Raw genomic sequence first — 21598 nt, forward strand, 5'->3', positions numbered from 1 at the left:
CAGGCACCCGCCAGGACAGCTCTTGTCCAGAATGAGGGTAGGCCTTCTATGTCTCGCCTCTTGCATGTTTTCAATGATGCGTTCTGCTACACCTAAGATGGACGCTTAGCTCTGGCGGTCTGTTAACCAACGTACTGAATTCGAGGCGCCATTTCGGCATGGAATCTTTACTGTTGTTAAAACCAGTTTCTTATAGGACACTTTAAAACATGTAAGAAAATATGTTACTGTTGGTAAGATTGGATGGCTATCGACAAACGCTTAGTGTGCATAGTTTTACCAGTGGTAAATATAAAAGTAAAAACATGGACTAATTATTTTTGTAACTTTTTTTTTTTTATTAACTAACGTTCTCGTACATAGCTATTTAAACACTTGTGTCGTCAAATCAAAGCGGATACATTCCGAGATACGATATTTGTGATGAAGTAAACTTGACCTCGGGTGAAAGGGAGGAGCTCAAAATGGAGATTGACCACAATTGCCATGGAGACGCGTTGATTGGTGTAGTAGCGTTTCACTGTCCTTTTCACACTGTCTGGAAACCCTAGTTGCTGCTCCTCGTGGATCGAGTTGTTCCTTCGTCTTAACTGGATCACTGTGCCCAGCCTGGTAAAGGTACGATTTTAGTAATTGTGGCTCACGGAACTGTATGTTTACCCCCTCTCTTTGTTAAGACCCTTTATCCCTCTCACAGCAGTCTGAACCTTCTAGCATTCCTACGCTCTTCTTTGAGATACTAGATAAACATTATCTTAATAATTATCACCAGCTTAGCAAAGAAAGAGAGACTAAATACGCTTCTGCCATGAGCACGCGCAGAAGCCTAGAGCGTCTGAATTTGATGTACCTTGAGCGGTCAGGCCTGCGTGTTCATAGCTGCCAAGGCTTTGGTGTGAGTGACGTTCGGCCGCCAATGTGTGACACTTTCTTGCAAGGAAATGTATGTTCTTTCTTTTTGGCACACGCGACCACTGACTGGTGCACCCTGCAGATAGGCCCAGGATTGGATGAGCATGTAGTCTGCATGCCTGTAAGACCCACTGACAGGCATGGTGCCCAAATGGTCTGCTCAGAAGTGTGCACGCTCGTCCTTCCTGGTACGATGTGTGATGATGCTATTACTTACTCAGCCATCATATAACTCTGGAGTGAGAGGTGCAGCTCAGTCCACAATGGTGATGATGTGCATGATATTTCAGATTCGGCGATGGGTGAGTGGCTGGTCGAGGTGACTAATAGGCAGAGTGGGTTTCTATGTCAGGACAGGAGGCTGCATATTATGCTGTTCTAATCTTGCTTTATTCAATAGCAGCAGTCAAGGGAAATGAACAAACTACGGGCCATATTTATACTTTTTGACGCAAAACTGCGCTAACGCAGTTTTGCGCCAAAAAAATTAGCGCCGGCTAACACCATTCTGAAGCGCCATGCGGGCGCCGTATTTATTGAATGGCGTTAGCCGGCGTTAGCTGACCGGCGCTGCCAGGTGTGCGTGAAAAAAAACGACGTACACCAGGCAGCGCCGGCGTAGGGAAAAATGGCGTTTGGGTGTCCCAAAATGGGGCAAGTCAGGCTGAGGCAAAAAAATCGTCTTAACCTGATTTGCGCCATTTTTTTTGGGCGCCCAGACGCCATTAACATGACTCCTGTCTTAGCAAAGACAGGAGTCATGCCCCCTTGCCCAATGGCCATGCCCAGGTGACTTATGTCCCCTGGGCATGGTCATTGGGCATAGTGGCATGTAGGGGGGCACAAATCAGGCCCCCCTATGCCACCATTTTTAAAAAAAAAAATACTTACCACAACTTACCTTTTCTTCCCTGGGATGGGTCCCTCCATCCTTGGGTGTCCTCCTGGGGTGGGCTAGGGTGGCAGAGGGTGTCCCTGGGGGCAGGGGAGGGCACCTCTGGGCTCATTCTGAGCCCAGAGGTCCCTTATTGCCTGCCCTGACCCAGGCGTTAAAAAGAGGCGCAAATGCGGGGTTTTTTGCCCCGCCCACTCCCGGGCGTCATTTTTGCCCGGGAGTATAAATACCACGCACATGCCTGGGAGTCATTTTTTAAGACGGGAACGCCTACCTTGCATCTCATTAACGCAAGGAAGGTGTTCACGCCAAAAAATGACGCTAACTCCATGAACTTTGGCGCTAGACGCGTCTAACGCCAAAGTATAAATATGAAGTTAGTTTTGCGTCGAATTTGTGTCGAAAAAAAGACGCAAATTCGGCGCAAACGGGGTATAAATATGCCCCTACGAATCCCATGAGGCCAGGGAGCATAGGCCAATGGGGATAGATAAAAACAGAGTACAATTAACCAATCAGAGACCAGGCATAAGGAACTAACTTGACTGCAAGCAGACTTGTTTTCTAGCTGCTCACACTCAAGATAACTATATCTATGTATTATAATATGCTTTATTGCAATATACGTCGATTATTCTGTTGCTTTTTATTATTATTCATACCTTATAGCTGCTTGCGTTTTGTTTTAGTCACGTTCAATTACGGTTCGTGTGCACACGCTTGGCCCCCCTTTTTTCCCCTTCCGTTACCTAGTGTGGTGCAGTATTTTACCTCATGTTGCAGCATGTTAAACCTTTAAACAGCCCAAAAGAATTAAAATGTTTTTCTGGCAGAATGCAGAAAAGGTATGTTAGCCTACAGAGGTAGGGCACAGAAATTCTGGTAATCAGAACGTCTAGTCACAGATTCAAATCTTGTCACATGTTGCTAATACCAAATTAATTTTTTTGAAAACAAACTTTTATAGGTTTTCTACCTTAGTACAGTTCAGCATACATCGCATAGTTCAACTGTCTCTACATATAAAGCAGATATATAGACATATGCTCAAATTCCAGACCTGCAAGTAGAACTGCATATTCATATATTATTTAACAGTAATGGAGAACAACAAATCCCTCCCTACCTCGCTTCCGTCAATAAGTATATGAGTTAAGACTTCTGTGTTGCCGGTAATGATGTGCCTCGCAGGAGTACCTGTACTAGAAGCAGGGAGTGGGGGGCAACATATGTGATCTGTTTACAAACACCCCCATTCATTGTGAGACTTATGCGGGGGAGAGTGAGGCCAAAAAAAAAGGAGCTCCTTGGTGCGTTGTTAGGTTAAGCCTCAAACTTTTTACTCTCCCTCCTCATGCAGCTTCCCTAAGGGATGCTGTTCTCCTCGGTTCTAGTAATCCTGTGCCTCATTCTGAGCTCTAAACACATCTACTAGTGTGTCCTACTCGAGAGATATTGGTTTCCTTCTCAACCCCCTATATTCTTCTCTCCTAAGAGCTAAGCTTTCAGCCTGGCTCCAGCGTAAGACTTCCTCTCTCCATGAATGGATGGTTGGTGCATGGGGGGACTTCCAGCACCTAGTTAGTTGTCGTTTTGCCAATAGGATAGCCAGATTCATGAATTGTGAAGTTACCTTAAAGCCACGTGTGTTAGGTTGCTAATACCCAATTTAATGGTTCTTGACTTTAGCAACATGGCAAGGATGCAAGGCTGAATCGGCCCTACAGTGACTCTTTAAATACCTTTGTGACAAGCCAATTGGTAGGGGCATTGGTTACGTAGAAGTCAGTAATTAGCTACTATTTTTATAATTTACTCCAGCAATAGCATTAGCTTTTATTAACATTCCAATTGCACCTGTTTGCGTCAGCCTTCAAAACAAACTCTTTTTTACCCTCTTGATCCTTTGATGACTTTTATATTAGAATGTCAGTAATTAGTCCTCTTTCTAGGTTAAGGGTTCCTAGCATCTGCACTCACAGCAGATGAGTATGAGAAGTAGAGCACTAACGTAAGTTGTCTGTGGCTTCAGCAGTAAGCATTGTGCTCCTATACCAACCACTTTAAAAATACACATTCAGTATCTTCCAGTGAGCAGCCTGAGTTCTTAGTGAAACCGGATCTTGTCCATTCTCATACAGCATTCGCCACACTGCTGCTATTGCAGCTCCTTTGACTGTTGTCACTTCCAGCTTCTCTCTCACAGCACGCAGGTGGTGCCAAAGAGCTAATATGCGTGACTAATGTACTTTAATGCGGTGATGCTGGCCACTACACTAAAATGTGTTGGTCTAACCCCTTATGCGTGGTATTTGGGTGGGCTGCAGTCTTTTAATCACAGCCGACCCATAATAACTTTTATTCTTTCTTTGCTGCTGCAGCCAAATCTAAGTACACTTTCTTGATGTTTTCGATATAAACATGTGACTGTGTTTCTGATGCATGTGTATACTTTAGTCTAAACCTATGAACTCTTGCTGATTTTCTGTATAGTTTGTCTCGCTTTCATTAACACAGCCTTTTGCATTGGTGCGCACTCTCTGATAAGAGTCCGTCTTCCTGCTGCCCACTTTCCCCTTAGTCTGCTTTCTATTCTGCCTTCATTGGGTGCCTCCTTGTGCAGCCTGCAGGTATTTGGGAGCGCAGAGCCGGCATACGCCTTGTGAGTTACTGAGACTCGCACTCTGCCTTCTTGTACCCATTCTCGACGGACTGCAGGGCTAGACTGCATTTTATCTTCGCTTTTCCATCTTCACACCACATTACTGATATTGAAGAAATTTCAGCACACTGATAGTTTCCCCCCAAAAAGCCCTTATCATGTGACTTATTCACAGAGCACAGGCCCTGCTACAAGCAGATTTTTTAGAAACCAAAAGGCTCTTGTGAGAGACAAGGTGTTGACCTATGGCCAATCCACTAGCTTCTGAATCGGGGACCCGCTTTTCCCTTTTTCTTCGTCCTTGCTTGGCTTAGTATAACTCCTCTCCTTTTACCCCTTATATGGCATAGGGTGTATTCTGAGTTTCTACCTCGGCTATAGCTCAATGTGGCTCTGCCCAAGACCAATATGAGCCTTACACTTCAGAGAAGTACCATTTGTGGTACGGACTATCAGCAGTGGCGGCTACATGTCAACGGGGCGGGCGGAGCAGGGGTTATAAAAAAATAAATTAAATAAAATTACAACAAAAAAAAACATACCTTTTAGGTTGGGAGAGATGATTCCGTCTCTTCTCCCTCCTCATCCCTTCGCCGACTCCCGGAAGCACACAGGCTTCCAGACTCCCCTCCAATCACTACCCTGCTGTCACCAGCATGACATCAGCATTGTGATTGGTCTAAGCAGCCAGCTTCAGCGCTCAGATACGTAGTAAGGACTCTGTGCACTTTCTCCTCCCGGCTGTGAAATACAGCTGGGTGGAGAAATGCAAAGTGTGCATGGCTGTTTGGCTGGCCTAACATGGTCGGCCAAAGCATCATGCGCACTTATGTGTATGAACCACTCCTCTAGCCCTCCTCCTTCAGCCCAGCCCGCCCTGCTCTAACCCAGCTCCTGAGGAAAAATAAAATGATAATAACGTTGCTTTATTATAATTTTATTTTCCCCTTTCCTTCCCTGCATAAAGCAGTGGGGCGACGTTCCTCCGCCTCAGCATAGGAGCTGCAGCTGACTATCTGAGACCCTGTACACCTCTGTCCAGCACCCACTTAACAAGGCCCTCACCCTAGCGCTCAAACTCGTCACCCTACAACTGTGGCTTATTGCCAAACAAGTTCCTATTCCCCCTCGTCCTATTCCAGACAATCTCCTTGCCCCTGGCCCTCCAAAAAATACCTCCAACTGCAAGCGAGTAAGTGGCCACACTGACTTTTTTGCCCACCTCTCTCTTATTTATGATGGATCATACTTACACCACCTCTTGGGGCTGCCTTGCTGTCCTCCTCTTCTGCCCTGCATGATGACCCCCTGCCCCACCTGACCAGTCCTACCATTTTAATTCCAGTCCTATTACGACCCCCCCCCCACCAAGAAACGTTTGTCTGCTCAGACTCCCTCCTCCTCCACCCTAGTACCATTCTCAAGCAGATCATACATCCCAGATCCAGTGACTGGACTTTTCAAACAGACACACCTATGCAAGGGTTTTGACAAGGAAGTGCGTGTGAGGCTTCACAGAGAATGCCCCCATCCGACATTAGAAGGCAGGGTTGCAGAGGTGGATTCAAACATGACCACTTTCCTTAAACAATTCTTGAAAGACTTGGAAAAAAGGCCTTGACAGGGCTTGGCAGTTGTGCCAAAACTGTTTGCTAGACGTTACTGAGCCCTTGACCAAGATACTAGAACTGGTGGTGGATGCCAGAGTCTTCCACCCCCATTGATCTCGAGATCCTTGGAAGTTGGTTGCACCATGCCATTTGCCAGGTCGGCTATGCCAACTGGCCTCTCTCCACCAATGAAGAAAATTCATCCTAATGCGCACTGATCCAAAACTATCAGTGTTGGCCTCAGAAGAGATTGGTCCATTGGCTAACGGTTTGCCATTTGGCAACCCATTTATAAAATACTTGGGGAAATTTGTCAATGCCTTCACTGCCTTTGACAAGGCCCAATTTTCAATGACAAATGTTTTCTAGATGGGCCTTTTTGCTAGGGCTCAGCTCTAATGAGGTCGATCTCTTGGTCACACCTTCCTCCAAGGTCACTATCAAGGCTTTGATGACCAACAGCAATCCTCTTGGCATGATATGAGCAGAGGCTCTTACTTCTAACCCATGTACACTCGCTTCTGCAGAACCAGACATGACAGGGGCAGCAACCATGCCAGAGCCTATGGTAAATCACAGCTGTCACTCAAAGGGGAGTCTGATTCCTCCTTTAGATGTGTCCTTGGGGGGTGGAATACACGTATTGCTAAACAACTGGGCTCAACTCACTCTCGACACCAGCATTCTCCAGTTGATGCAAGGGTACCAGATAGAGTTCTATGAGACCCTCTCAGCGTGGTTCTCCCTGCCCTCTAACTTTTTTCCCTCCAAGATCAAGCTGTAATAGACAAGTGAATATGAGATCTCATAAAGAAAGGAGCCATCTCTCTGTTTCACCGTCATCTGAAAGGGTTTTGCAGTACCATATTTCTGATCCCCCAAGCGGGGTAAAGGTCACAGGTTAGTTCTGAACCTCAGGGAATTCAACAACTGGGTTTTTTACCGCCACTTTAAGAGGGAAGGTATGCGTCTCCTTAGGGATTTACTCAGAGGAGGTGACTGGATGGTCTGGCTGGACTTGAGACATCTGTCTGATGGAACAGATTTTTTTTCCCTTATCGTTGTTTCCTCTGATTTCAGTGGCTTAACAAAAAGTTTGAAAATTCTGTTCTTCCCTTTGGGCTGTCATCAGCACCTTGGTGCTTTTCAAAGTTGATGAAGCTCGTCCAGTCATGGAGTTTCTGAGAGCTCAAGTGGTTAGCCTCATAGTTTATTTGGACGATCTTCTCCTAGCTGAAGAGAGGGATCTCCTCCTGGCTCACCTAGACTGGACTGTATCTCTCCTTCAGCAATTGGGTTGACTCCTAATGTGAAGGAAGTCTATGTTTGCTCCGTCCCATTCCGTAGAGCTCCTGGGCTTCCAAATAGATTTGGTGATGGTGAAATCATTGTTGCAGGCTCAGAAAGTTTGTGTTGTCAAACGAGAGTTGAGGAGCCGACTCATTATCTTGGAAAGGGTTTGTCTTACTCATACCTAGTTCCCCTGACTCATGAGACCAAGGAAGAGGTGGAAGGGTGATTGCATCACATGGAGGCGTGTAACGGTAAGGCAATCATTGGATCCCAGCTGGAAGAGCTAAGGAAGCGATGCGTCGGTTCAGATCCTCGTTGTTGGAGATGCGTAATCATCGAGCCACACAGCCATCGATGCAATGTCCTTGAACAGCGTTGTGTGGGTGTACACTTTGCAATGAAGACAATGCCTTGTCGTCAAGCCATGCAGCTGGAGATGTAGTGTCTCAGTCAGGGGCAGCTCATTCACTTTGGCGAAGGAGAGTCTCCCCACTGGCTATGCCAGAAGCGGAAAAATAAAACAATAGTTTTCTATCATTTTATTTTTCTGCTTCTGGCACATCAGTGCAGGGAGGGGAGTGGCTGGGCTGGGGGAGGTGGGAGGGGTGAAGACAGGAGAGTGAACTAAGTGCACATGTGTGTTTGGCCGGCCATCAGAGGCCAGTCAAACATACATGCGCAGTTAGTTTTCTCCAACCAGGCTGCATACACAGCTGGGCTGGAGAAACTGTACAGTCCCCAGGCTTATGTTTGAGCGGCAGTGACTGACGTTCAGACCAATCCTGACGCTGCTTACGTACTATGTAAGCAGCGCCAGGATTGCTGGGAAGCCTGTGATGGTGTCCCAGCAGTGAATGCTGGGACACCAAAAGAGGATCGAGGAGCCAGCAACAACAGAAAGAGGTGAGTGAATTTTTTAATAATTTTTTAATTCCCTCCATGCCCACCCCTCCCAGTCCCCCACGCCCCACCGCTCTCCTTGAGATTTGCGGCGGCGGCTGCTGGTCTCAGTCCTCAGGGCGGTTGGTTGGCGTCGACGGGAGATGTATCGGTTCCGACCAATGCAACACTGACAATGTTTGGATTTTACAGTTGCAGCACTTTATACACACTTCCAAGGGCCCAGGACTAGATTGGTACCACTTGGCAGGGCAAGACTTGCAGCAAGCAAGTCCAGGTGCTGTTGCAGGATGGAATGAAGTCTTTGATGTCCCTGAGACTTCAGAACAGCAAGCAAGCTCCTGAAGTCCATTTGGGTTCTTGGGATGTAGAGATGCAGGTCCAGTCCTTCTCACGCCTAGGCAGGGAGGGAAGCAAGCAGGAGAGCAAAGCAGAATTCCAGCAAAGTTGCAGTCCTTTCAGCAGCATAGCAGCCCTTCTTCCTAGCAGAATGTCCTCTGGTCCAGAAGATTACTGATTTGGTGGTGTTTGAGGTCCAGTACTTCTACCCAGTTGTGCATTTGAAGTGGGAGAGACTTCAAAGAGAGGCCTTTGAAGTTCACAAAGCCCTTGCCATTGCTGCCCTGATTCCACGCTCACTACAGGGGGGTATATAGTTCTTTGTGTGGGCTCAGGACACAACCCATTTTGCTGTAAGCGTCCGCTCCTCCCTCCCATCGTGCCCAGGATGGCCCATCAACATGCAGATGCCACTGAGTCACAACTAAGCTCCTTTTGTGTGTGGCTGTCTGGAGTAAATGCACAGGAGCCCAGCTGTTACCCACCCAGACATGTTTCAGAGACATGCAGAAGTACAGAAAGGTTAATGTAAGAAAATGCACATTTTCTAAAAGTGGCATTTTTAGACTTGCAGCTTAAAATCTAACTTTACTATAAGATGTGATTTTAAATTGTGAGCCCAGAAACACCAAACTCGAATTATATATCTTTTCCCAATTGGAAATTACACTTCTAAAATGTAATAAGGTAATCCCAATGTTAATCTATGGGGAGATAGGCCTTACACTAGTGAAAAGCTAATTTAAGAGTTTTTCACCACCTGGCCATGTAAAACTAAAAAGTACATGTCTAACTTTTTAAATACACTGCAGCCTGCCATGGGGGTTTCCAGGACATACCTTAGGGGTGACGTATGTATCAAAAGGAAAGGTTTTGGGCCTGGCAAGAGGGTTAACTTGCCAGGTCGACATGGCAGTTTAAAATTTAACACAACAGCTTTACAATGGCAGGTCTGAGCCATGTTTGACCAGCTACTGCAGTGGGTAGCACAATCAGTGTTGCAAGCCCACTTTTTGCATTTAATTTACAAGCCCTGGGAACAGATAGTGCACTTTACTAGGGATATAAAAGTAAATTAAATATACCAATTGGGGATAAGCCAATGTTATCATGTTTTAGGGAAAGATCGCTTGCACTTTAGCACTGGGAAGCAGTGGTAAAGTGCCCAGAGTCCTGAGGCCAACAAAAACAAATTCAGAAAAAAAGTGGAGGGAAAAGGCAAAAAGTCTGGGGATGACCATGCAGAAAGGTGCAATTTATTAGTCCATCTTCTGTCTCTCCTGAAACTTCTGATGAACCCTACCATGGGTCTTCATCCTCTAGTGTTGCAAGATTCACTTAATTTCATGGTGTGGTGTCTTTTAGGGGGTCACCTTTTCCAAGTGCATCTGTTACCACAGTTTCCCGGACAATCCTCAACTCTGTGTTGTTCAGTGTTTTAAAGCTTACAAAATTGTTACTAATCCTATTAGACTTGACCCGGTTGGGCAATTGCTGATTGCACTACAGAAGACTTTTGGTTCAGTGGCTTCTGCCACCTTAACACGTTGGGTCTGGTGGTTGTTGGCTGAGGCTGGAGTGGGTGTGAATGTGTTTGGGGCCCAATGTGTCAGGGGGCCTATAGCTGCAACATCTTTTGCTTTGGATTCTTGCCTAGAGGACACCATGAGAGCTGCAGATTGGCCCTCAGACTCTGTGTTTAAATGTTTCAATTGTAAACCTGTTGCAAATATTTCTGTGGTGGTGGATCAGCTTTGAACAACTATAATCGGAGCCTCCGGTCCTGACATAGAAGGAACAATGTTCAGTATTCACATCAAGCATTTTCAATTCTATTAAGGACACAGGCGAGGATTACTCCCACCCTTATGGTTTTTGTTGTGATGTATTAAATTGCTTTGTTTATGTTTTTGATTATTCCATCCTTGAATGTGGTGTGTTTTATTGGAGGTTACTCCTTCTGCTTTGTGATACAGGTTTGGACCTAAAGCAGAGCTCAGCAGTTTCCAGTTTAAGCTCCTGAGTTGCAGTTTGTCCTTGTCCTCGAGTTGTTACTACAAATCCTTCATCTCACTCCGGATTCGTGTTTCTTATGCTGAGGTGCTCTTGGCTGAGACAGGCAAATTGTTCTAAGTTTATAGACTAGTGACGTTAAAGGAACTTTATGTGTATTGCAAAGAAAAAGGAGGAGTCGTTCTGGGTTGGCTCTGATATAAGGAGTGGTATGCGCCCTGATTGGCTAATGAAAAATGTGTTTTTGTTTTTTCACTGTTTTAATTGGCTGCTGAAAAGGGTTGTAATAAAGTTGGGAAGCATAATCCTCACCTCCGTGTCCTTAATAGAATTGGTGTTATTTTCGCCCCATATTGCTTCTCCGTCTCCCTTTCCAAATTTACATCTGTGGTTTACTTTTCATATTCTCTTGCAAAATAACTTTAGTAGTAAGAATAAAGTCGTTGTTACACAAACAGCATATGTCAGCAAAAACCGTTTTACAACTGTTAAGTATGTATACTGCTTTCTTTAGAGAAACCCTCACCCTAAATTCATTTTACTGTCTCTTTTTTCGCTAAGAAAAATAATAACGTCCAATTCAAAAACAATATTACATTTCAAGACTATGCCTTTTATGATCTTTTCTTTAGCTCCTCATATCAGCAGAATAAGACAAAAATGCACCAGGTTTACACACTTCAGAATGTGCAATCTCTCTTAAAACTGTCATTCCTTGCACCTTACCACTTTTGGTTCTGGCTCCCAGAAGGAAAGTATCGAGTCTGAGTTTCCTAAGCATATTCAGCTGACAAATGATTTTTTTCTCATTGATGCTTATTTTTTTCGAAAATGTTTATATATGTATTGGAACAAGGGCGATACAGCCACAGTTGCTCTCAATATTGTACAACGGAATGATTCGTTCTCTGTGATTTAAAGATTCATGTAAATCCTTAGCAGCTCTCTGACCAAACTTCTGGTGAGGATTTTGGTGTGCCCTCAACCCCCCTGGACCTGGCTTGTGCATAAAGTAGCGAGGAGTATATGGGCAACTCACGATGTGTTATCGGTTCTGGTATTATATTTTAGATATTAATATTGCCATTAGAAGACTTTTCAACCATTCTTATCGCTGTGAGCCCTATGCTTTGGTAGAAGGGGGAAGGGATTTCAATGGTAGGAGTGAATTTGACCTTTCCGGCCTTTCATAAAAAAAAGTGTGCCTATATGGCCATTATTGATGTTGATCTTGGAACTGAGTTGTCCATGTTCTGTCTCCACAATAAAAAAAACAATAGCAAGCATGTTGGACTCACCACTTTCTATTTCATGATGTTCTTCAGATCTAACTATGGAGGAATCCGACTCTATAGACTTCTGTGCCCTAGAGCGTGAGCTCAACGCTGCTGTTGCAGCAGATGAAAAGTACCACAGAGAAAACAATGCCAAGTTCCGAGCAGTGCATCAGAAGGTGGCATCCTATGAGGAGTTCCGGTAGGCAACTACATCACTGTCAAACATTTACACTGTTCTTGGCAATTAAAAGATCCTGGACTAAGTCTTGTGTTAATTTTCATGTATTCCCCACAAACGGATGCTCTATATTGTGCAGCTTGATAGTCTGTACTAGACCCTGAGCACAGAGGGTTGAATGTATGAAGTACTATAACACATTGTTACAAAAACATGATATGTAGTATATGATCTCCTTGGTAGCCCAAGAGCATGACCTGTATGTTCACAGATTTTGAGCACCGTTGGCAGTACAGTAGTCCTTTTGTCTGTCATCTTCGTTAGGCACTTCTAGCACCTCTTGTTTCTCTACAATGGCGAATAAGCGTGGCTGCCACAGAGTTCAGGGCGACTATAGTCCCAAAATGGAGTGAAATACAATACGAGCCGGCAGTGAACAGCTGCTGCCAGACCATGTTCTCTTAGGCACACTCCAGTGATACATATCGAGATTTTCACACCCCAGGCTGATGTCTTCACTGGAGAGAATGTGTTCTGTCATGAAGGCATCGGGAGCATCATGAAATCCCAGTGAATGCCCTTGGAGAGAGCTCCCGGAAGGAAGGAAGGGGTGATGGCAGCAGCAGTTTGCTGCCTATCTGTACAGTAAGTATTTCTTTCATAAGATCTCAAAACATTCAAACAAGGGTCCTGGGCGGGGCATGCTGTTGAGCTGAAAATATTTTTTTTGACTGAGGTTTCCATTTAAGTTATTTTAGGGAGAGTTGTTTCTACAGGGATTCATTCTGTTCCTTGCATAGTTACCGGACTGTGCTTCAAAATACCAATTGGCTATGTAGGATTTGTAAACCAAAGTAAATGTCTGTGGCCTGCTGGAAGGCTGTTTAAATCTTGAGAAATGTACCTCTACTCTGTACCCCTCCAACTAAATACACATTAATTTGCAGAGACATCGTCCTGGCCTCACACCTGAGACCCCTGGAACGAAAGGACAAGATTGGAGGAAAAAGGAACCAGCCATGGAATTCCTATGCTACAGAAGTTGTTCCCAAACATGACAGCGTGGTGGAAATAGCCAAGGTCAGGAAAGACCTTAATTCCTAAAAATATTTTGTGCACAATTTAATGTGGTCTGGCATCCATTTGCATTTGAAAAGTCACAGTTCTTGTTCTTTTCTCTTTCTTCTCTATAGTTCTATTTTAAGATTGTGATTTCCCGTTTCCATTTATTGTCTTATGTTAGTGTGGTGGTGTGCACTTAGTCAAGCGCAGCAGTCAACCCCCGCCGCACACAGCCAAAGGCCCGGAGTTGGGTGGTTATAGGGGGTTGGCCGTGCGCGGCGGTGGTAGGATTAAAGTATAGTAATTAAAATTACTTTATTTTAAAAAATACCATAGAAATTCACTGAAAAAATAAACCAAAGGTTACAGGGACGTTATAATTAGGAAATAGAATTAAAACAAAATCATAGAAATTCAATTAAAAATCCAAAGGTTATAGGGACGTTATAGTTAGGCTCTGAATTTACCATCACACAACCATAGAAATTCAGCAGCTATAGTTACTATAACTCGCGCCCTCACCATGCACTGCTAACTACCCCACATATCGCAACACTCATCTTTTATAGTTTCAATAGGTTTACTCCAAATATCACATTGATATTATCAATGTTGTCATCAAAGGTTACAGAGATGTTTTAGTTAGGTTCACATTTTCAAACGTACAAAACCATAGAAATTCACCTTAGAGTTATCTCAAGTAACTATAACTTGTGCCCTAAGGTAATTATAACTCGCACCACCTCCATGCATTTCGTCAAAAAATGTATTGCAAATATTACATTGATATTATCAATTAAGTTTTTCAAAGATGTCATGAGTGCTGTCATTTGTGTACTAATAAGCAGTATATGGCAAGGTTGCGAGATATAGTTACCTTAAGGCACGAGCTATAGTTACTTAGAATAACTATAACTATAACAGGTGAATTTCTATGGTTTTGTACGTAAAAAATGTGAGCCTAACTATAAATGTCCCTGTAACCTTTTTTTCAGTGAATTTCTCTGTGTTTTTTTTTAACGTAAAGTAATTTTCCTTAGTATACTTTAATCCAGCCATGCATGGCCGAAGTCCGTGCGTGGTGGCAGTTGACCACGGGGTCTGTGGCCAACCCCCTATAACCACCCAACCTTGCGCCACATACGGCCTGCAGCCAGTCCCTGCGGTCCACCCCCCTACCCATCTAACCCCACACTGCCCACGACCTTTGGCCATGTGTAGTGGGAGTTGGCTGCAGTTCTGTGTGGCCCCCCTCTGGCTAATTTTTGCCCCAGGGACCCCATTCCCTGGGCCCACTACAATTCCAATGGGGTGGGGGTGCGCCCCCCGTCCACTGGCTGATTTTGGCTCCGGGGAGCTCATCTCCCAGGGCATAGCGTTTATACATTTATTTATTTTGGGGGGGAGAGGGACTGCACGGCTCCCCTCCTCAGGCTGATGTCGACCCTGGGGAGCCCATCCCCTGTGGCATGGCCATGTCATCTGAGTGCCCCCCAGGGCACCTAGTCAAAATGGTTGGGGACTATGGGGGGAGCCTGAAGGCTCTGGCAGTCCCAGCAGGCCCCCCACCTCCTGCGGGAACCAGCATTGCTGTCACAGAGGGGGAGCTGCTAAAGATGCAGCTCCCTCTCTGCAAGAGCGATAGTTTCCTCGGTTTCCCTGTTTGCATGTATGCAGGCAAGGAAACGGAGGAAATCTCCGCTTCCAGCAAGTGAGAGCTGTTTGATAACTCTCACTTGCTGGGACTAGGTGTTTGCTCTGACTTGGTGGGAGCTGTCAAAGCTCCCGCTGATTCAGAGCAAACAGCAATGTCCTTGGTCTGAGCACCCCAGGACATAGCAGGATAAGGCCGTGGGGGGTGGCGGTCCCCAGGGCCATCATTGAATCCATGAGGGGGAGATTGTGGTCCCAAGGGCTGCCGGGAGGGTAGGGGGGGTGGGCCAGCGGCCCCTCGGCATTCAAAATTTAAATGCCCCTGGGACCTGGCCCACCCAGTGGTTGCATTTAAACAAGCGCATGAGTCAGCGTTTAAAAGAAAACATTTTATTGGATCTGTCACATCTCCCACCGGAATTAATATTTTTTTTAAAAATGCTTTCTTGCTGGAGGGGGCTAGGTGTCCCTCTGGGACCCCAGCACCAGAGCTAAGGTGTCCTGGTGTCCGTACCCTGGCCCCTTTTCCTATTTTTTTTTTTTTGGGGGGGGATGAGGGGGGGGTAGGGGGCTCGGCTGAAGCTGAGTCCCAACATGGCTGCCAACACTTCCTTGTTGAAATGTTGGCAGCAAATCAGATCGGGAGGGTTTGTGGAGCCTTCGCGTCCCTTTATATACAAATTAGTTTTTTCTTTAATTACTCAAAAACTACTGAACGGATTTACACCAAATAACAAAAACATCACTTTCTGGACCAAGAGCTACCTTTCTGCCAAATTTGGTGTAATTCCGTCCAGGGGTTCCAGGGCTATTCCTGTTCAAAATCCCTGTGGGAATTAACATGGAAAACATGTTTTGGCCTACTCCCCCGCCTCTTTTTCTCAGCCCCCGCTTGACGGATCACCCTGGAACTTTCAAGACAGCAGCTGACGTGAGCATCACATTTTGGGGGAAATTTCGTGAAGATTTGTCAACCAGCATCAAAGATATAGGCAAGTAAAAAAAAAAAGGCGTTTTGTATAGAAACTAGATCCTAACTATAACTACCTAGTGGCCACCACCACTAGGTTATATAGCTTCCATTGAAAAAGTGTTTTTTGACTTTGCTATATCTTTATTTAAAAATAATTAAAAAATTGCTCTGGGGCGGTGGTGGTTGCCAGGGCAAGGGGTGGTGGGGGTGGGGTAGAGGTCCTTGTTCCCCCACCAATAACTAATTTAAAATGAGCCCCAGGGAGGTGAGGTGGAGGTCCCTAGGGGGATGTCCACATGACCCCTCCCCCCATAAAAAAAAATTAAAAATAGTCCCAGGGAGTTGATGTCCCCAAAGCTTGTGTGGGGTGGGGAGGGGGGGGGGGAATCCAAACAGCCTGTAAATTATTTAAAAATAGCCCTATGGCGGATGGTGGTCCACAAGGCCCAGGGGGTCCACACAGCCCACCCAAATTGTTTTAATATGTAAGCTCCTGGGTGGTGGTGGTCCCTGGGGTTTGGGGTTGGGGTCCTTGCAGCTCCCCCCCCAAATATTTTTTTGATGTTCTCCTAGGGAGGTGAGGGTTCCTGGGACTTAGGGAGGAATCTGTGTGGCCCCCCCACTAAGTTTTAAAATTTTTTTTTTTTTTTAATTATGAGCCCCAGGGAAGTGGTGCTCGGTAGGAGGAGAACATATGATGCCCCCAATATATTTATTTATTGTTGCCCCATTGGGATTTTGGTCCCTGGGGCCCGAGGGGGTCCACGTGGCCCCCCCCCCCAACAATTAGCCCCAGGAAGGTGGAGATCCACAAGCCCGGGTGTGCCTATGCGGACCTGCTAAATATATATATTTAATGTTGCCCCCTTTAAGCTCTGAAACTCTACGGCCACCCCTAAAGGGGGTTGACTGCAAGCCCTGCTGCCAACCCCGCCAAGGGCTGTGCATGGCAGGAGTTGGGTTGTTATAAGAGGGTTGGCCACAGGGCCTATCTGCAGGCCAGGCCCTGTGGCCAACCCCCGCCATGCACAGCCAAAGGAAGTGTGTGGTGTGGGGTGGGGAGATGGCCGCAGGGCCTGGCTGAAGGCAGTGTGTGGCAGTGGTTGGATTCATGTATAGTAATTAAAGTTACTCTATGTTAAAAAAAATATATATATTGAAATTTGCTCCAAAAAAAAAAAAAAGTTGCATGGATGATATAGTTAGGAAATAGAATTTTAAAAAACATAGAAATTCACTTAAAATAACCAACGGTTACAGGGACAATATAATTAGGCTCCCATTTTAAATGTACAAAACCATAATAATTCACCCATTATAAATAGTTATTTCAAGTAACTATAACTCTTTCCCTAAGGTAACTATAACTTGCACCCTCGCCATACATTGCTAATTACCCCATATATTACAGGATGCATGACTTCTTTTATAACATCATTGATAATATCAATGCAACATTTGTTGTAAAATTATGCATGAAAAAACTGTGCATGGCTGTGGCGCGAGTTATACTTACCTTAGGGCACAAGTTATAGCTATTTAAAATAACTCTATCTACAACGGGTAAATTTCTATGGTTGTGTACCTTTAAAATGTGAGCCTAACTATAACATCCCTGAAACCTTTGTTTTTTTTAAAGTTAATTTATATATATACATATGTGTGTGTGTATATGTGTGTATATATATATATATATCTGTCTGTAACAAACTGTCAGCCATTAATAGTAACTTGAAGATACATTACTATCCCCTTTAACCCTGTGAGTAATAAGGCAAATGGATGTGTCCACCAAAGTCTAAGCAAAGCATGGTTGCCCTGCGGGTGTGTTGGCTAGTACATTTCTACATGGTTGTGGTTGCATGCTATAGCCCAGTAAATTCTAGTAGAGAGTTCAACATTGAATATGCTACATGTCAGATTAATCAACATTTTGGCCTCTGAAGATGTGCTATATATAATTGTTCATTATTCGAGTTCTGAACAAGGGACTCAAGGTAGTTCTAAACGCAATTGAGAATGCAATTCTAATAAGGCCGGGCATTGTTGGTTCCTCTCGGGTTCCTCCTGTGAAATTATTGGAGCACATCTTTAAATCTCATGGAGGACAGTAATACATGGCAGTCATAGGCTATACTTCAGCAAGCACTCTTCCAACTGTGCTTAACAAACTGAGTCAATACTCACTTGTTTACCCTGAAAATGCTTTGGCCCTTATAACAGGTAGGAAAATGCTGTATAAATGCCAATACAAAGCAATGCAATACAAAACAATGTTCTACTTCTGGCATACCTTATGTTTTAGGTTTTTCCACCTCACCCAATGCTTCAGCTGGAAATCAGTTCCACAGATTTGCCACTTTTTCTGTAGGGACAACGTCTTATATAGGGAGCATGTTTATCAATGTTTGGTGTGACTGTAGAGATAGTACCGGGTACCACACACCAGGATCACTGTGAGCAAGTCACACATTCAGAAAGGCAGTTTCCAAAGGTCATCTAAAGTGTGAAGTATTTGAGACTTATGGCCTCTTTACGAGTATGGCAGTCCGAGGACTGCCACACTTATGTTGACGGTCCGACAGCCGCACTCCGGGCAGTCCGACTGCCCAATTACAACCCTGGCGGGTGGACCCCCCCAGGGGACCGCTGTCCCCACTGCGAACATGGCTCCCAACATGGTGACAGCGGTCTGAACTCAGCACCGTCTGGCTGATTATAACTTCCGCACCGCCAGCCTTTCCATGCAGTTTCATCTGCATGGAAAGACTGGCGGTGAGGGTGTGCTGGGGGTCCCCCTGCCCAGCACCATCAGGACGCATTCCGAGGGTGCTGGTCAGCCTTCTCTGTGCTACGAGCACTTTTGTAGTCTGACCTGCAGGAATGCTCTATTACAATGTTTCTGCCGGTCAGACTGGCAGGAACATTGTAATAGGTACAGGGGAGTGCCACCACCATAGCGGTGTCATCCTCCACGCGAGTTTGGCGGTCCTGCGTTGGGACCACCAAACTTGTAATAAGACTGTATATCTTCTCTTCAAAGCTCTCTTTCAGGCAAACACGTCTGACATTCTAGATACTTTGTTTCGGCTTTGTTTTCTCAGGACACCACGTAGATACAAAAGTACCTCAATTTCAAAGTCTCATTGTCCCGACAGTATTACAGAATTGGGCAAATGATTTTCTAATTGTGACTAGCAGTTAGTTAGGATATTGCCATGCTTGAATAAAGGGCTATGCTTGCAAACATTCCAAATAATAATATAGGCTTTCTAGCATGTCTGATAATAAAGGCGGTGCCAGAGAATGTTTTATACACCAAACTAAATGTACTGGTAGGTTGGCTACATTCCTAAACTTGATAGATTTGTGGAAAAGAGGAATTATGGCAAAGAGCGCTGCATCATGGGTAAACTGTTGCTGCAGCACAACTGAAACCTGCCATTCAATATACTTTAGGTTAGAGCCAGACACAGCAATTTACAAATAGATATTTCACTTTTGTGGCCACAATGATATTTTGTGATACAGAAATGAAGTCTTAAAATCTTGCAAAATGCTTGGGGTGCTGCGATTATAGACATGTTTAAAGTAACCACGCAAGGGTGAGTTTCTTTCAATTAAAACAGAAGAGGACTGTACACAAGTGAGTATACAGTTTATGAAGGTTTGTGATGAATAAATGACGTTTCATAGTAAATATGGACTTAAAGAGAAAGTCTAACTTCTTCTTGCAGCTGTTAGTAATTGTTACTCTTCTATGACTGGCGTTTTTTACTTTTCCTAAATGATAACTTGCAGATTAATCGTTGTATTATACTTCTGAAAACTTAATAAAAATCACTATAAAATGGAAGGTATTGCCACTCATCATCAGTTCTAGGGGTCAATTAGCATTTGATAAAGCATCACACCTGAGTATTATACTGTGTTCTCTGTTGCAGTATATTTCCATTAAAAACACTTTACAACTAAATTCACACATTAACTTCAGCTTGGTTGTCAGAAAATGTGCCCAGCCTATAAAAAACACTTTTGGAGCTAGCGAACTGCAAAAAAAGGGATAAAACAAGACCTATTAAATATACTTGTTGAGTCTATTCAATTTTTCAACAGAAGATGCAGAGATATAAAATAAGTTATTCAACTTAATATTAGCCAGAGCTCATGTATATTGTTTCCTTTATTGCAAAAGAATCCAATCACCAACCATGATTAGACAACTCACACTTCTATTTACATTGATGAGAATATCATGAGTTGCATATCGTCATTCCATAGCTATCCCTGTTTTGTGCACACTGTTTATGCTGAAGCATGATCTAGCAATACAGCTTAGCTTTGCCTAAGAAAGGTAAGATCCCAATCATTTGTAATGATGTGATCTGCCTCATCCCCCTTCGACACAGATGTACAGCAGCTTTTACAGCTTTTGATGAATGTGGGCATATACATATCTGAAATTGTTAACCTTCACTTTCCTGAATGTAAATCGAAAACATCTGTACAGCATAAGATGTACTTATGCCCAGGCAGTAATTGGAACAACAAATTACAGTAAACAAAAGGTTGCTGACAAAAGTTTGTACCTTTTTTTTTTTTTTTCTCTTTCTATTCAGTGCTGTTTCAAATCGTAAAGCACTCCTACATCAACAAAGATCTGGTCCGTACCATGGAAACATGGAAAACCTAAAATAAATACATAGACAAAATGAGTCAACGCCTTCAATAACACAGATAATAACAGGCTTTCCGAAAAGCTCTGATAGCAAACATGTTCCAATTGTTGAACTTCTACAGTGACTAAACTAAAGCATATTGTGAGCTGTCTAAATTCTGCACCATATAAACTTACTTACTTTACTTTCACCCTAATGTTTTCAATTTAGGAATTCTGTAGTGAGCCGAAGACTGCTGCAGAATTCTACCGAGATTGGCGGCGATGCCTGAAAGATGGAGTGGAGCGGTACCAGTTCTTGCTGCAGCTTGGGGCTGCAACCATAAGCCGTATCTTCCATGCTGACATTGCATTTGGCCTCCTTGGTGAGATGGTCAACACACTGGCAGAAAATGTTCAAAGCACAGACTATGCTGCAGTGTTCCAGATCCTGCAGAGCCTGAGTGGAACCTGTCGCTTTAATCTCAACTTAGACTTTTTAAGTACGGCTGAGAAGGAGAGCTGTCTTAAATTGTTTCAAAAGCTAAAAGATAGGGAGCTCACTACCAGCACCTCGGCCAGATTGGATACTGACCAACAAGAGGAGGTAAATGGAAGTATGGGACTCTCCCAAGACACTGACCAGAACAGCAGTGTGGATCATCAAGAACTTGGGGAACTCATGGCTAGATACAAAGTCATGTGACAGTCTAAGGATCTGGCATTTTGTTTGTTAAACCATCTCACTACCCAGCTCTGTGTTCTACAGACGGAGATATATATGTGCAGTAGGTGCTACTCTTGGGATGGATTATGTCACTTTATTTCGACCCTTATGCTCACCATGTATGGCATCCCTACGGAGTTGAGATCCAGGGAAGTAATCCCATTTAAACTGCACTGTCTATTATACACTGTGTATATCTGAATAACTGGATTGTCCTAAGTTTGCATTTTTTAGAAGGTATTCCAATGACATAATAAAATGAATATGTTGGAACTCTAGACTGAGGGACAAGTACAGCCATGTCAGTTCAGCCCTTGCGATTGAACAGGAGTGTCATTATTAGCTTGATGACTATCTACATTGACCACAGCTGCCTTTGGTGTTGAGAACATTAAACCAATTCTTCCAAAAGAAATGTTACCATGTCCCCCGATCTTCCTAAAAGGG

The 21598-nt window shown here is 44.3% G+C and overlaps 1 protein-coding gene across 3 annotated transcripts; it reads left to right on the forward strand.

Annotated features, from left to right (window-relative positions):
* The first annotated feature begins 93 nt into the window (after positions 1-93).
* CCDC103 (coiled-coil domain containing 103) lies at positions 94-21269 on the forward strand. 3 transcript variants are annotated; one of them, XM_069237940.1, is made up of 4 exons: positions 94-211; positions 11950-12100; positions 13027-13159; positions 20657-21269. In XM_069237940.1, the coding sequence occupies exons 2-4, from the start codon at positions 11958-11960 to the stop codon at positions 21128-21130; spliced, it is 750 nt and encodes a 249-aa protein (XP_069094041.1). In that variant the 5' UTR covers positions 94-211; positions 11950-11957; the 3' UTR covers positions 21131-21269. The 3 variants fall into 3 exon arrangements, with proteins under 3 accessions (XP_069094041.1, XP_069094040.1, XP_069094042.1); XM_069237939.1 differs by lacking the exon at positions 94-211 and adding an exon at positions 486-618; XM_069237941.1 differs by lacking the exons at positions 94-211; positions 11950-12100 and adding an exon at positions 12515-12724.
* The last annotated feature ends 329 nt before the right edge of the window (positions 21270-21598 follow it).

This window comes from Pleurodeles waltl, chromosome 6 (genome assembly GCF_031143425.1).
Source record: "Pleurodeles waltl isolate 20211129_DDA chromosome 6, aPleWal1.hap1.20221129, whole genome shotgun sequence".
Taxonomy (NCBI): domain Eukaryota; kingdom Metazoa; phylum Chordata; class Amphibia; order Caudata; family Salamandridae; genus Pleurodeles; species Pleurodeles waltl.